Raw genomic sequence first — 13,337 nt, 5'->3', positions numbered from 1 at the left:
TTTTATTATTTGATTTTTCAGCATCAGTAACAGAAGCTGAGTCCCAGCTTTTGGGGTCTCCCTTTTAAACTGTGTTGACACCGCATTGCATTTTGACTTCAGTGAACGTCTCAAGACATGGCCACACACAGGGTATGGCACCGTTCTGTTTACAGGGGGAAGGGGACTTCATAAAACAGCTCCTCTAAGGAAACGGTAGCATTTACCCAGAGGCACCTTCTACAACAGATGTGCGACACAGTCACAGGCAGACAGACCACAATAAAACTAATAAACCACTATACTTATTTTCATCATACCTTGTAAAATCTGTTTGCTGGATCCAGCCATCCCTTCAAGAGAATGGTCACCTGTGAAGACAATTATTGGCATATTAACCTACACAAAGGCTCTCCCTAGTGGTATGTTCCGTTATGGCCTTCATTTCTGAAATTTCTTGAACAGACAAGCTGCTCACAATGACAACCTTTTACTCTAGGTAATGTTTTTTAACTCAGTAATTTAGTTAAAAATATTACACCACATTTTTTTAAAAGAAAATTCCACTTTACACACTAGATTTTATACATGTATATATAAAAATAAAAAGATCGATATCTATTTTTTAAGGAAAACAAACTGAGAACTAAGACCTTTCTAGTATTTAGCAAAATAAGGACCCCTCAAGAATACAAGCCATACAGACGAGCAAGAGTAAGGTCAAGTAAATTTGCTAACCAGAAATACTTCACCGAAACAAGCATTTATACCTAATGTAAAACAATGAAATTAATGCTTGGAGAAGGTAGAACCAAGTAAAATAATCCTCTCATCCAAGCAGGTTAATGCCTCTGTGGAACATATCAGAAAGATATTTAAAGAAAAACTTGTTAAAGGATAGCAAATGGCTTCTAGTGAACATATACAATAATTTACACAAAAGCTGATTTGAATATCAAACTGCACAGAACAGATAGCTACGTTTGCTCTTCCAGTGGGGTGGGGGGCATGGGGAGAGCAAGGAAGAGGCAGGAAGGGGGAGCTCCCGCTTCCCAACCAAACCCCAGGAGAACACTTGGAAAACAAGCACCCATTTTCTAATAAAACAGCAAGAAAGGGACCAGTAAATATTTTTATACTCTTTGTCACCTCCTGTCTGCAAGTTGCCACGCTACTCCCCACGCTGAATGTGCACATTTTCAGTCACATCAGGTTCTAGTTTACAGCTTAGGCACCCAGGATTGACAACCCTGCCTTACAACAAGGCTTTCCTTTGCACTGTTTCAAATATGTTCCCACAGTGAAGGCTACTGACCATATTTTGCACTGATGTGTCTTCACAGATTGTGTGCCTTTATAGAAAAGGCTTAAGCATTGCTAAGATACCAAGTACCTTTTTCATAACCAGCTTTAAAACAGATTAGAACTACACAAGACGGGGAAAATCTTGGTATTTGAGATCACAAACCAAGTACACATACCAATCCCTGAGTACTCAAAGTAAAATTGCTTGCTCATCTTTCCTAATATCTTGAGCTGTAAAATCATTCAAATGGAGAACACTAGCAAAGCAGCTTAACTTTGTCTATTGATTTTATTGAAAATTCAAACAGAGCACTTGACAGCTGATTTCATTATATTGCTACAGGTACAGCTGTTTTATCTTTCGCCAACACATAACATTACAGTGAACATGCAAAAAACGTAGGTAAAGTAAAACCTTTATAAACTAACACTGAACTTACTGCAAGTGAAACAGCATTTACCAAAGTGAGCCACAAAACATGGCGCCGGCATAGAGTGCCACACATTTAGTGAAACTCCTTCCATGTGTGCTCCCAACAAGCCACCAGCACCCTCTCTTTTTTTTCAATAAATCATTAATAGCAAATTTACATTGAGGCAAGAAGGTCTACAACATTAACCAAGTACTTACCATGACAATAATCCTGACCGTGAGAGTGTCCATGGCTATGGCCATGATCATGAGTGTGTCCATGGGCGTGTTTATGCTCATGGCTGTGACCATGACCTCCGTGACTGTGTCCGTGGCTGAGGCCACCATTAAATAGAGAATGGCTGTGTTCATGTCCTATGAACAAATAACACCATCAGAATGTAAATTTAAGTGTTGAATTAAAGTATGCTTACATTTGTTTCTAAGCTATGCAAAACCTATTCACCTTTTAGGTCATCTTAAGATACTGCTTTAAATAAGTTAAGAAAATTAACACAAGCTGTTTGTCATCTAAATCTATGCTGTGCAGCCGTGTGAAATATACACCTGGTTGGAGAAGTCAAGTGCTTTTATACATTCCCACTTCTGAGACAAGTTGTGCTACCCTTTTAGTATAATTTGAAAAATGTACACATAATTAGATACAAACACATTAAAAATAGCTGTTTCAAGAAACCAGAAATTGGCTGTTGTTGAGACATTAAAAATTAAAAATTCAATCACAATTTAAAAATTAAATCGCTGCTTAAAGAACAAAGACTATTTTTCTTCTACCAGTCTATATCAGTTTATACGTTAAGCTGAAAGAGATACTCACTAGCTTTGCAGAAAAAAAACAAACAACCAACCAAACCCCAAAATGTTTACCATATATACTTTGGCAAATAAATTCTGCATTCAAATTCAAAAGACACTAAGTTGAGAAGCACTAGAAGCTGAATCACCTCATACTTAGTATTTGGTTCAGACACTGTTTTGTAAATTTTCTAGCCAAGACCTCGCTTAACTCCAGTTTAATTTTGTCCAAAGGACACTCTGCAAATCTCTTCCAATAAGGTGCAGAAGAGTGCATGTTCCAGAAAGCAGATTCTGGAGTTCTAGGTCTTCCGGTTAATGGATATTAACATGAGAAGTACAGTAGTGACATACTAGGGCTAGTGACAAAACAGAAAAGTCAACATTGCAACAAGTCACATATATGTTTGGCTAGGATTGCCACTAAAAAGACATTAAAATTTAACCCTGGGGTCCTCATTGGAGGATTATAAGGCCCTGGAACACAGGGTGCCAGTAAAGGGAACAGTACTGAAAATTATAGACATCCTACCAGAGCCATGTGAATGCCCGTGACCTCCATGTTGAAAAACAAATATTCCTATAAGATTTACAATGAATCCTAGTATAGAAACAGGAAGAAGTCTCTCATGATGCACGTCAGGAGGCTCAAGTGCTCTCTAAGAAACAAAGCAAAACAACAAACCAAGAAGGAAATGTAGAGTTTTACAATCTCTTTACACATTATTAAGAGGCACAGAAAAAACTGCTTATGTACAGGAGCATTCTCATACAAACAGACATATATAAAGACACAGCTGGAAATTACTCAGGACTTTCTGGTTTTGGGATGGTACACAGACTAATTCTTACTGTCCAAACTTGAAGTTTCCATTTTTAAAGCCGTGAAAGTATAGTGGAATATTCTGATAGTCTAACTAACTTTTGTCATAAGACTTCATTATGCTGCGGATGTGGCTCAACACCGCATCGAAACATTCAGGTTTGTTGTAATACGTGGATTGCCCAAATCGTCCAAACAACTTCCAAGAGTCTAAAATGCCATTTATTCCTTTCTCCTTACACGGGTGAGAGGATGAGGGGAATGGAATGAAGACTGAGAACAAACTTCTAGAATCTACATTGGGTTTTTTTTAAATTCTTTTTTACCCTACTTTCTTTGGAATTTTTTTTTTTCAACGAGACATTATAGGCCTAACACAACCTACAATGGAAGCTAAGTGTTGAAGAGTGTGAATTACTATTAACAGGGGAGAGAAACATTCACCATCTGTCCACAGGGATGAAAGGTACAGGCAATAGCAAGACAATGAAACTTTAGGCAGATGTAAAATTTTGAAGTGACAGAGAGAAAAGCGAGTCACCATCACAAGCAGAGGGAATACTTAGCATGGGAGTTAAGACCAGCAGGAAAAGAATGACGTTTCAACATTACCCTTGACCCTTCCAGTAGCAGTTTTCATTATTTCTAGTAAGTTTTGTTGCTGTTTCTAGATTTGCAGTGAAGTTTCCCCAAGCTTTTAGGCAATTTCAGCCCAGTTTGCACTGATTTTGAAGTATTTACAGGCTTATCCATGCAGAGAGTATGTTCCTGAAAGCTCTTCCCAGTTCTCAATTTAAAAAAAAAAGTATTCTGAACTAGAAGTCTAAACAAATTTATAGTGCATCTCCCATTTAAAAGTAAAATCATTAATGCAAGCTGATCAGAATCAGTTATCAATTTTACTCTTAATGCTAACTCACTTGAGTGCAGACACCCCTGATGTCTAAATTTTCATCTTGAAATTATCACTTGAACCATCTTGTAAAAAAAAATTCAAGAAAAGTGCCCGTGTAAATGTTAAAGCTATTACTCCTTGCCATTTATATCGGACTTCAAGATTTGGAAGATAATGCTCTTTAATGAGTTAGTCCAACTTCTTCACAGAATGTACCTCCAATTCTTATGACTAACTTCTCTCCTCGGTATGACTAGTTTTGGCCTTAGCTGTCCTTTAACAAAGAGGAGTAAAGATTTTTCTATGACACACTTAACGGGCTGAAAAGAGGACAGGGCAAGTCTCAGAATCTTTACACACAATCAAACTATACTATTTAAGAAGCTAGTACAGACACACTGAAAAAGTTGAGTTTGTGTCACAAAACAGGAATTTCATCAGATGGCCCTAACTCTGTTCAAATCAGAGATTTTTAAACAATAATGAACATAATCAATTTTGATCATTTTAAATATGCTCTACAAATAGAAGTGTGACAACTGATAGAGCAATTGACTTCATAACATACCTCAACACCTTCAGAAAAAATGAAGAATGCTGTAAAGATGAGGAATAAACCGTTTACAAAACCAGCAAGTACTTCTGCTCGAACATACCTGCAAGAAACAAAAAAGCAACAGCAGATATTACCATCTCTATTTAAATGCTGAAAACGATAAGTGGAACAAAGAAGGCGGAGTACAAACTTCCAGTTCTCAAACAGTTGCATTACACAGGGATTTGCTAAATGGAAGATGCGGTATATAAACAACAGAAAAGTATATAAAATTCACTGTCTTGTATTTTGACAGAAATCACCTGATCTAGACGAAAGCAAACTTTCAATACGTCAATATCTTCCCATTTAATATCATCCCTACTGGAAGTTATGGTATAAACATGTATTTGGAAGCCACAAAATAAGATAAGCATGCAATATGTAATCAGAGTCTGTGAGTGTAAAGATCTGTTTAATCAAACAGCCATACATTAATTTGCTCCCCCTCTAGTAGGGGGATTTTTAGTAAAAGTTTTAAGTAGAAATTAATTATTTCAACTACTAAATTTTTCCAATAAAAACCAGCCAAGTTAGAATAACATGTAATTCCAATGTGGGAAGCATCAGACTTAATAAATTGTGGCTGTTCTCTAATAAATGGAACACCAGCTGTTTAAATGTAGAACAGTAATTAATACAGAACCTGCTTTCATTGCAATTAGTTCATGGTACAATCAATTTTTCCTAAATTGATTTCTAGGCACACTGGAGTTTCCACCTTAATTAAACAGTGCTTTAAGTGTCAAACTACACGATCCATGCTTAGGCGAGACATCTGAAGCTAAATGCTGACGTTCAGGTCAGTAATGCTATGGGGAACGCAGCAACCCATGTTACAGTTCAGTTGCTGTTAATTAATCAGTATCACCAATTAATAATATTGTGTCACTGGTATTGTTTTATAGGGCACAACTGCAACGCGCAGTGGAACCAAGCACCCTTCAAGCAGAGCCAGCTGCAGCAGCTGTACCCATGAAGGGCGGTATGGGACGGCATACCTCAACCTCGCGGGTCTGCGTTAACGCTAGCCACCGCTGTTGAACCCTGCTGGTCCCGAGAAGCATGGCTTATAATCTCAGGTGCAGCAGCACTGAGCCGTAGCTCCCTTCAGCCGGAACTTTCTGTTCCAAAGAATGCGTGGGGCACCAGCAGCCTGAGATTCCCTGCAACGCGCCTCTCCGCGCTGCGAGGACAAACCCATGACGCGGCTGCTCTTACCTCACTGGTGCCATGAACACATGACAATGCAGGGCAACCTTCTGTTGCGTAGCTTGTTTCCAGTAGTATGATCACAGAGATCTTAGAAGCTATAAACCTGCTCCCCTAAAGCAACACCTTCACATTTTTGTTATTTCTAAGGGGGATATTAACTTAAAGGTTTACATAACTCACCTTAAAAAACCCCATACTTTCAACATAGCTTTTCCATATTCTGCAAAAAAAGGTTTTGTTCATACAGTGGAAAATTACCACCTAGACATCTACTAAAGTACATTAAGATAACAGCCTGAAGTTTCTTACCCATATGAGAAAGCATCGTTTGACCTCCATTTTGAAATAACTGAAGCTGCTAATCCAGCCAATAGAGCAGTACAGTCAAAAAACATATGAAAAGAATCTGATATTAGACCTAAGCTGGAAAAGAACAGAAAAAAAAATGTTACGTTCCATATGCTACGTGTTGAGCATAAAAAGAAGCATTTGATCTTTACACGCTAGCAGAGTACACTGTGTGTCTAAGCTTCAGACATGGGTTTGCTAGCAGAGAGGCAAAACCCACGCTAGCTCACCAACACAATATATCAACACTCACAGCATGGGCAACAAACAGGAGGAATCAGAAGCCATCGTGCAGCAGGAAAACTACGATATAGTCGGCATCACAGAAACGTGGTGGGACAACTCACATAACTGGAGTGCTGCCATGGATGGCTACAAACACGTCAGGTGGGACAGGCAAGGAAGGCAAGGCGGTGGGGTAGCCCTATATTTTAGAGGGCGTTTTGATTGCCTTGAGCTCAAGGATGGTGATGATAGGGTTGAGAGTTTACGGGCAAAAATCAGGGGAAAGACCAACAAGGCAGATATCATGGTGGGGGTGTGCTATAGACCGCCCAACCAGGAAGAAGAGACAGATGAAATATTCTACAAGCAACTGGGAGAAGTCTCACGACCACTAGTCCTTGCTCTTGTGGGGGAGTTCAACTTACCAGATGTCTGCTGGAAGTACAATACAGCAGAAAGGAAAGAGTCTAGGAGGTTCCTGGAGTGTGTGCAAGACAGCTTCCTGACAACTGGTGAGTGAACCAACTAGGGAAGGCACCCGTTAGACCTTTTTTTTGTGAACAGAGGCAGCCTTGTGGGTGATGCGATGGACACACCTGGGCACAGCAATCATGAAATGATAGAATTCTCGATTCTTGGTGAAGTAAGGATTGGGGTCAGCAGAACTGTTACCTTGGACTTCTGGAGGGCAGACTTCGGACTGTTCAGAAGGCTGGTTGACAGAGTCCCTTGGGAGGCAGTCCTGAAGGCCAAAGGAGCCGAAGAAGGTTGGACACTCTTCAAGAAGGAAACCCCGGATGCGCAAGAGCAGGCCATCCCCATGCGCCGAAAGATGAGCCGGCGGGGAAGAAAACGGGCCTGGCTGAACAGAGAACTTTGGCTGGATCTCAGAAAAAAGAGGGAAGTCTGTGAGCTTTGGAAGAAGGTGCAGGCATCTCAGGAGGACTACAAGGATGTTGTGAGGTCATGCAGAGAAAAAATTAGAAGGGCTAAAGCCCAGCTAGAACTTAAATTGGCCAATTCTGTGAAAGATAATAAAAAATGTTTCTATATTAACAACAAAAGGAGAGCCAAGGAAAATCTCCATCCTTTACTAGATGCAGGGGGAACTATAGTGACAAAGGATGAGGATAAGGCTGAGGTACTTAATGCCTCCTTTGCCTCAGTCTTCAATAGTAAGGTCAGCTGTTCTCCGGGTACCCAGCTCTCTGAGACAGAAGACAGAGATGGGAAGCAGAACAAAGCTCCCATGATCCAAGAGGAAATGGTTAGTGACCTGCTCAGCCAATGAGACACACACATGTCCATGGGACTGGATGGGGTCCACCCAAGGGTACTGGGGGAGCTGGTAGAGGTTCTCCCCAAGCCCCTTTCCATCATCTATCAGCAGTCCTGGATGACTGGGGAAGCTCCACTTGACTGGAGGCTGGCAAATGTGACGCCCGTTTACAAGGGCTGGAGGGAGGATCCAGGGAATGACAGGCCTGTCAGCCTGACCTCGGTGCTGGGGAAGGTCATGCAGCAGATCATTTTGAGTGCCATCACAAAGCACGTCCAGGACAACCAGGCAATCAGGCCCAGTCAGCATGGGTTTATGAAAGGCAGGTCCTGCTTGACCAACCTGATCTCCTTCTATGAAAAGGTGAGCCACTTGGTGGATGAGGGAAAGGCTACCCGGATATTGTCTACCCAGACTTTAGCAAAGCCTTTGACACCGTTTCCCACATCATTCTCCTGGAGAAACTGGCTGCTCATGGCCTGGACAGGCATAACTCTTTGCTGGGTAAAAATCTTGCTGGATGGCTGGGTCCAAAGGGCTGTAGTGAATGGATTTAAATCCAGTTGGCGGCCGGTCACAAGTGGTGTCGCCCAGGGCTCGGTGTGGGGGCCAGTTCTGTTTAACATCTTTGTCAACGACCTGGACGAGGGGATTGAGTGCACCCTCAGTCAGTTTGCAGATGACACTGAGCTGGGCCGACGTGTTGATCTGCTGGAGGGTAAGAAGGCTCTGCAGAGGGACCTGGTCAGGCTGGAGCTATGGGCCGAGGCCAATTGGCACTTGGCCTTGTTGAACCTCACCCAGGTCCTGCACTGGGGTCACAACAACCCCATGCAGCACTACAGGCGTGGGGCAGAGCGGCTGGAAAGCTGCCTGGTGGAAAAGGACCTGGGGGTGTTGGTCGCCAGCGGGCTGAATATGAGCCAGCAGTGTGCCCAGGTGGCCAAGAGGGCCTGAATCATAAACAGGTATAGAATTTATCCCAGATGCATCTAGTTCTTCTCACTATAATGGACTACGATGAGAGAGGGATAAGCAATTATATTATTTCACAGCAAAGAGCAAGGATCCCAGCATCCCAGTCTCTACTGGGATCACACACATCCCAGGTTAACATACTGTGGTGAAGCTACACTAAAGCAAAGGAAGCAACAAGAATAATCCTGAGAGCACAGAGCTCTATCAATGATTTTTAAAAAACGCAGATGAGAGTGCTACGTTGCTGCGGATGGCTGCTTCTTCATTTGGCTAAGTGTAAAGATAGCAATCGCTGCTTTTGCTGGTGATCACCATTACTCTTCTAGTTTAACTGGAACATGTCCACGCAAAAAGAAAAGCAAACAAATACTTGTTCCATCTGTGCTTTTGGATCCAAGCTAATTCCAGTTCAAAAATGATAGAGTGGTATTAGAACAATGATGAGCCACTGCTTGTAGACCTTATCAGTCCTCAAGTCTTTGCCTTATCAGCTGCAAGGCACTGACTAGAAGACATACATTCCCCCTTGATCTAGAAGCTGAAGGAAGCAAAGGCTGAAAAACCACTCTTTAAATGGTTTCTTTCAACGATGGATGCACAACTGCAATCTTGATTGACAAACGCAGGCAAAGTTTAGCATGCCGTTTTATCCTACAAAGTTCAAAGCAACTTCACTTAGTTCGGGAGTTACCCAGTCAGCAGAACTCGTGCCAGTTCGTAGGCTGTATGTAAATTGGTTTTAACACTACACACAACAGTTGCCAAGTTTTACTGAATTACTAATCATAACCAGGTTCTGTAAGTCTGCAAGGAAGTACGTGCATCGAAACACCAAAACTGCTTGCTATTTGAAAAGATATTTGATACAGAGGTACTGACGAGCACTTGTTACTACAGTTGTCCGTGAAGTTCCATTTTCCCAATCCTTTGGTTGTCTAAGAACAGCTACATACACAACTGAGTTCTTAGAAACTGAAGAACAAAAAGCAATTACTTGTAGTAACAAGTTCCAGAGGACAGCCACCTTTTCACACTGAAGTCAAATACAAAGTTGCATTAGATAAACTACTTCACATGAAGAAATCAAACCATTTCATCCGGACTGAAATTGCAAGATTAATGTGAAGTGTTTCAGGTAAAACAAGTGTGGAAGGGGTTTGGAAGAGAGAATAGAGACCAAGAGTCTTGCTCGCTCTCTCTATTTACATATATACTTTATGGACACATACAGAGGTATTTTATAGATATACAACTATAACACATTTAAGGCAGAGGATGATGTCATGATAAATTGTCCTTAGGTGCTCCAGCCACCAAAGCAGGAAACAGATGAAGTTGTTCTGAACAAACTTTAAGACTAAAGGTTTTAGCTGGATGCCTATGAAGCCGCAGGATGGAATTCCCTAATGAATTCTTGAAGGGTGTAGGTGACAGCTTTCCCCTCCCCAAAACCAGGTGACATCCCTAGGGAATAGAGCATTTTAGGTTTGGTTCTGAGCACTAAGGAAGATCCAGCTGGGAAAAAAAAAAAAACAACAAAACAAAACAGAAACCACACCAATCATTCAGGCAGAAGGTAATTAGGGTGATGCTAACTCTAAGTTTGTAATGATTAAGAAATGGAAGGAATAAGCGTGGCTCAATGGAGAGAGCTAGTGGTTTCTGGGGGGTGGCATAGAGTCTCCTGGGCATGAGAAGGGTGTGTAAGGACTGTCACCGACACAAAATCCTGTACTAGCTCTAGAAGCAGAAATAATACAGCAAGTTATCATGGCACTGTGCTCACACCTGCCCATCTCACAGAGGCAAGACCTACCGCAGGTGCGACACCGACGCAGCTGCGCTGCTTTCAAGACCTAAGCTGACACCTCCAAGTAGCCAGATGCGTGTGGCTTTATCAAGAGGGGTCTTGACTGCGTCTGCAGCGCAGCTCACCACCTGGCATAAACATGCCCGGGGTTACAGCTACAGCCCTACGAGACCTGACTGCACAAACGATAGGAAGCCTAGCAAGAGCCCAACCTGCTTTCATCTGAGGCTTTTTTTTTTTTTTAAAATGGCCTGCAAACAAATGAAACGCTAAAAAAAAGGGTGCAAAGTGATTACTAAAGTAAACAAGCAATCCAGTCATCCACTAGCAACACGGGATGTATGCAAGAACTTCCATTAGAATAGGAACACACCATCCAGAGTGCAATCCAGTGGAAACTCTGTACTCAAAACACATTGTGGCTAGATGAGGATGCTTCCATAGTTGATTTAGTAACACAAGTTTAATACCAAATTACACAAGTATGCACGCAATAGTATTGTAAAGCAGAACTGCCCAAGTTGCAGCTTTTGACGTTAAACAAGCTCTCAGTCAGCAAAATACCACATCCAGTCCTGTTGTCTGTGCTTCAAGAACAATAACGTACCAGAGTATTTGTAAGAGGATCATATAAATGACAAAAACAGCTATGTGAGTTCAGGAAACAATGTACTTGGCAAACAAAAGCTAAGGAGAACGTAAGAAGAATTAAAAAAAATAAAAGTAAGTTGAAGACTTTCAGAACTTGCTGATAAATATTTTGATTTGGAAATCAGAATATCCCAAAGAACTCTCAGCCATCTGCTTAAATTTAAATGGATAGAAGTGTAGTTTTCAGAATCACAATTAAACCCAAATTCCTTAGTCTGTGGAAGCCAAGGGAAGAACCATCTGAATAATCACGGCAGCCTGTTGGCCTTGCTGCCTTACGCTCACTGACATCATCAAGGGCACCAGGGAGAACAGAAGGCGAGATCACGCTTCTGACACTTGCAGCATCAGGCACTGGCCGTACCCAGGACGGGCCACAGCAGCATAAAGAAATGCCCCAAGGTGATAGAGAAACTCCCCTTTGCAAGCCTTCCGTTTCTGCATCTCTCAGGTGGAGAGCAAAAGAGGCCGTGTTCTTCAAACTCAAGAAATAATTTTCCCTGTAGGGCTCCTTGTTTGCTTGTTATATATTTGTTCTTCCAAGGCACGAACCAACTGCTTTGATGGAAGGCATTCCTCATTATATTCTCTGCTGCTCCTCTCTACTAAAGACATAGATGCCAAGATGCTGTTTTGTTCTAGCCCCAAACCTAGGCTTAATGTAAAGATACCTGAAATTAGTGACTTGAGATTTAAACGAGAGGTCAAACTAATAACTCTCCAGCAAACCCCAATTCTTAATCTCTATAATGAACAAAAAAAGTAAGACTTTTCTCGATTCCAGTAAGCTCAATTCTTCAGCGACAAATTTCTGGCAAGTGTCAGTTTAATTACCTCACATACAGGACTTTTTCTGGTATAGATTTCATTTCTGGTCACACTACCAAAAATATTACTACGCTTAAAACACAGCCATCAGAACAAACTCATGTGAACATAAAGCTCTTTTTACCTGAACCACTGAGAAAAATATTTGCATCTTCTGAGCTACTAAAAAAGGTATCAGGCTATGCATAAAATACTCCTCACACAGTTGCAAAGTGAATCAATGTCAAAGTCAAAACTAAGCACATCCAAGATGGCCTGGACACTGCCAAGATCACCTGCGCCCAAGGGCAGCACTGTGTTCGCACCAGGGCTACGGTAGCAAATTACTGTAATCAACGTTAAGGATTTTATAGTCCAGTTTGAGAGATTCAGAGAAAAATGATAAATAGTAGGATGCAACTGTTTCCAAATCTGCATTGCTGCTTTCACTCAAGGCTCTCAACTAAGGGTCCCAGTGACCTGTGTCCACGCTGCAGCTGTTGATGAAGACTCCTTTAAGTTCCATGCGGAAGGACAATGCTGTTGGGCTTGAACGACATTTCCATGCCTGCCCAGCCCGAGCTGAAGTATTGACTTGGAGACTGAAATACCACCATACCAAGGAGGAAGCACGATGGAGATACTACCACCGTTGTCTGTTCTCTGCCTGTACGCCACACATCAGTACTACAGCTATCATGCATTTCTGCTTACATTTCACTACAGATTTTTCGGTAGCGCTTCAGTCAAGTCCCTCACGTTCTTCCCACCTTTGTGAATTTACGCGCCGCACCAAGTACTGTTTAGTTACACCAGGCCGTGTTAATTCCTGTTCCTCACTCAAAGGGAAGGACGCTCAGTGCGGCACTGGGTTTTGCCACCCAGCTACCAACGTCCAGATGAAGCCACCTTCCCAGACCACGGGTCCATGGCCAGCGACAGGCACCAAAGGGCCACCGGCCCCAGGCTTCCTCCTCGGCAAGGAGCCAAGGGCCACGGCCGGCAGGACACCGCGTTCATAGAATCATAGAATGTTTTGGGTTGGAAGGGACCCCTACAGGTCATCTAGTCCAACCCCCCTGCAGTGAACAGGGACACCGTTAACTAGATCAGGCTGCTCAGAGCCCCATCCAACCTGGCCTGGAATGCTTCCAGGGATGGGGCCTCCACCACCTCTCTGGGCAACCCCTGCCAGGGTT

At 42.2% G+C, this 13,337-nt stretch overlaps 1 protein-coding gene across 1 annotated transcript in view; it reads right to left on the bottom strand.

Moving 5' to 3' along the window:
* SLC30A7 (solute carrier family 30 member 7) overlaps positions 1-10,332 on the bottom strand; it is a 29,046-nt gene extending 18,714 nt beyond the window's left edge. Inside the window, 8 exon segments of the mRNA XM_035902839.1 lie at positions 300-350; positions 1,916-2,071; positions 3,045-3,171; positions 4,799-4,886; positions 6,350-6,463; positions 8,235-8,239; positions 10,221-10,271; positions 10,273-10,332. Coding sequence (XP_035758732.1) covers positions 300-350; positions 1,916-2,071; positions 3,045-3,171; positions 4,799-4,886; positions 6,350-6,463; positions 8,235-8,239; positions 10,221-10,271; positions 10,273-10,332 — 652 coding nt within the window.
* Positions 10,333-13,337: the final 3,005 nt, after the last annotated feature.

The sequence above is a fragment of the Egretta garzetta genome, unplaced genomic scaffold (assembly GCF_000687185.1).
Source record: "Egretta garzetta isolate BGI_Z169 unplaced genomic scaffold, ASM68718v1 scaffold149, whole genome shotgun sequence".
NCBI lineage: Eukaryota > Metazoa > Chordata > Aves > Pelecaniformes > Ardeidae > Egretta > Egretta garzetta.
This window is presented reverse-complemented; position numbering and strand designations above follow the sequence as displayed.